The sequence below is a fragment of the Poecilia latipinna genome, unplaced genomic scaffold (assembly GCF_001443285.1).
Source record: "Poecilia latipinna isolate Pla-1442-1.1 unplaced genomic scaffold, P_latipinna-1.0 Scaffold1187, whole genome shotgun sequence".
In the NCBI taxonomy this organism is placed as follows: Eukaryota; Metazoa; Chordata; class Actinopteri; order Cyprinodontiformes; family Poeciliidae; genus Poecilia; species Poecilia latipinna.
Window position 1 is genome coordinate 109,693 of NW_015113803.1, and position 2,949 is coordinate 112,641.

The 2,949-nt window shown below is 41.8% G+C and overlaps 2 protein-coding genes across 3 annotated transcripts in view; both read left to right on the forward strand.

The window, feature by feature from the left end:
- The window catches only part of rpl10a (ribosomal protein L10a), a 6,595-nt gene extending 6,013 nt beyond the window's left edge, over window positions 1-582 (forward strand). Inside the window, exons 5-6 of the mRNA XM_015053584.1 lie at window positions 112-284; window positions 373-582. Coding sequence (XP_014909070.1) covers window positions 112-284; window positions 373-543 — 344 coding nt within the window. The 3' untranslated portion in view covers window positions 544-582. The remainder of the gene's footprint in view (window positions 1-111; window positions 285-372) is intronic.
- A 388-nt stretch (window positions 583-970) lies between these two features.
- Window positions 971-2,949, forward strand: part of LOC106960479 (lymphoid-restricted membrane protein) — a 9,300-nt gene continuing 7,321 nt past the window's right edge. For both annotated transcript variants that reach the window (XM_015053600.1, XM_015053601.1), the window contains exons 1-4: window positions 971-1,079; window positions 2,337-2,471; window positions 2,561-2,633; window positions 2,715-2,787. In XM_015053600.1, the coding sequence (XP_014909086.1) occupies window positions 2,466-2,471; window positions 2,561-2,633; window positions 2,715-2,787 (152 nt within the window). In that variant the 5' untranslated portion in view covers window positions 971-1,079; window positions 2,337-2,465. The remainder of the gene's footprint in view (window positions 1,080-2,336; window positions 2,472-2,560; window positions 2,634-2,714; window positions 2,788-2,949) is intronic.

The following is a 2,949-nucleotide window of genomic DNA, read 5'->3' on the forward strand; positions in this document are numbered from 1 at the left end:
TTAAGTCGGTGAAAAGAAAAACATTCGTTTTTGGGTCAAATTCAAACTTCAAATTTCGGGGTTTTTTTTTTTTTTTTTTTTTTTTTTTTTTCTCTCCCTCCCTTCCTGCAGCCAAGAAGTACGATGCCTTCCTGGCCTCTGAGTCTCTGATCAAGCAGATTCCTCGTATCTTGGGTCCTGGGCTGAACAAGGCTGGCAAGTTCCCTTCCCTTCTCACCCACAACGAGAACCTGAACACAAAGGTGGACGAGGTCAAATCCACCATCAAGTTCCAGATGAAGAAGGTACCGTCAGCTCTTCTAGCAGCTTCGGTGAAGCATTTAAAGTCGTGTTGGATGCCATTACTCTGTAGTAACGCTGGCTGTGTTTTAGGTGCTCTGTCTGGCTGTGGCTGTCGGACACGTGAAGATGACTGAAGACGAACTTGTCTACAACATCCACTTGGCCGTCAACTTCTTGGTGTCTTTGCTGAAGAAGAACTGGCAGAACGTGCGTGCCCTGTACATTAAGAGCACCATGGGAAAACCACAGCGCCTCTATTAAATGCTTGTTTTTCTATGAATAAAAGCAGAGAAACTCCAATATGTTGCTCAATGTGATTTATTCATTTATTTTAGGGGTTTAGTTGCTTTTCAGCTTAACACTTTGTTTTGTGTTTCGCATGTAGCCAAGCCAGGGGTGTCCAAAGTTGGTCCTCAAGGGCCGGCATTCTGCATGTTTTAGTTCTCTTCCTAGTGGCTGTAACAACCTCCTCATCAAGTCAGTGTTCTGCTTAGGCCTCTAACAAGCCATCATTTGATGCAGGTGTGTAAAAACCAGGGAGAAAACTAAAACGTGCAGTATGCCGGCTTTGGCGGACCGACTGGGCACCCCTGAGCTAAGCTTACTGCCACATACCTTACTGCAGGGATGTCAAAGTGAGTACTCCAGGGCCAGTATCCTGCATGTTTTCTTTCCTTCCCTGGTTCAACACACCTGAATCAAACAAAGGTTCATTAGCAGACCTGCAGAAGTTCTCCATGCTGGGATACGCATCTAAAGCTGTGACTGCAGCAACGCCTTCCTGCATTTGAAAACAGGTGGGTTTGAATCTCTGCTGTTGCTGGTCAAAGCATTTTTTCCTCATCTCTAAGCAAATAAGCTGACATTGAAAACCTAAAATTTGCCCTCACGGTGGGGAGGTATAGTGGAAACTCAGCAGGTCACACAGCAGGTCTTGGTGCTCAGTTAAAAATTTTTTTATTGCTAAAGTAAGATTTTGTACTAATTTAAATAAAACCACAACCAGAATTCAGTGTGAACGGTTTAAAGCGACCCGCATGCGCAGAAAAACGTTGACGTCACAGGGCAGCGGACTGTTTACGGAAGTAATGGATGTCAGCCTATGGCTCGTTTTTAGGTCATTAATGGGAGCTGATGGTATTGTCACAATTGGGGAAAAAAGTGAATAAAAAAGCACAGCTAATAGAGATGGTGTTTAGTAGAGCATTGACTGTAACTTTTGTAGAGAAGTTACAGTTTGTTTGGACGTATAATCAGGGCCAGGAGAGGTGGGTTAGGATGTGATGCGCTTTAAGTTGAGAAATTTCATAATTAAACGAGTTTCTAAAGCTATTATTTACACCCTGTTCATGTTCACACCTACAGAAAGTTCATTATTGCTTTTAAGTATATTGGTGTGTTTGTTTCCTCTAGCGTTTAACACACAGAAAACTTTAGACACAGCTGAGAAGGTGTGCATGAGCAAGGAGGCCCACACATCTAACCCAATGAACCAAAATTTGAGAAACCCGTGGAAGCAAACCAAACGCATTTAACCCAAATCAAAGATTTTCTGTAGAATGACTTAAAGAGAACTTTGTTATGAAAAGCTTTACTATTCCTTAAAACCTGGTTAGAAAAAAAACTGGCCTTTTTTAACTATGCTTTTTCAAGAGTGAAATGATAAATTATGAACAACCTATTTAACAGTTGTATAACAATGTTTGTAGTCGGAGCCTCCTTCAAATTTGTTGTAATACAGACTGCTACAGGAAATCCTCTTCCCACTCCCCGTCCACAGTCATCAGCATCTACAAGAGAATTGGGTAATATGATTTAGAATAACATTTATTAAGCCTTTGGGTTTAGTAAAGTATTATTGAGTTGAACAAAACACCAACTTCAGTTTTAAAATCAAGAAGTTGGTAGCCATCACCAGTACCTTTAGGCACAACTCTGGCTGGATGTTTCACCGCATCCGTGTTTAACAAGTATGAAACATAGCTTCCCATGAGCCTCTTGGGTGAGCGATCCTGCTCTGCTTTGACTGTGGATCTCTTAATGGGATTATCTAGTCTCAGGGCAGGAGAAACGCAGAGTGAGGAATGTATCGAGGGCAGACGTCTGACAGTAAACCTTGCACCCTGAAACGCGAAATCAGCTGATGCACACCTTTTACTCTTGTGTACGCGGCACTGACGAGCATGGAGGTGAGTCGAATTATCTACCATCAGCTGCAACATTTATATCTGTATACAGACACGTTTATCTCTAATACCTCAAATATTTGTGTCTGTAGGGGTTTGCTCCTGACGCAGAGACAAACGGACACCATTTATCCACCATGACTGACAGCAATGACAGTGAGGAAGGTAGAATCTGAAAGACGGATAAATAAAAGGATCAGTGGGTGATCTGGCTTTGCGTTCAACCTGGGCTCATGTTTCTGACAGAAAGCAGTCAGGAGGAGCCACCGGTGACCTGCTGGAGCGAGCTGTCCATCATAGAGCGTGTAGGCCTCAACAGGTGAGACGCATAATGACAATATATAGCATAGAAATTAGTTTAAACCTTTTATTAAGCTCTTGCCTGCTTTTTTTTTTTTTTTTTTTTTTTTTTTTTAAAAAGGGGGGAAAAAAAAAAAAAGGGTTTGGGGGAAAAATTTTTAAAAAAAATTTTTTTAACATT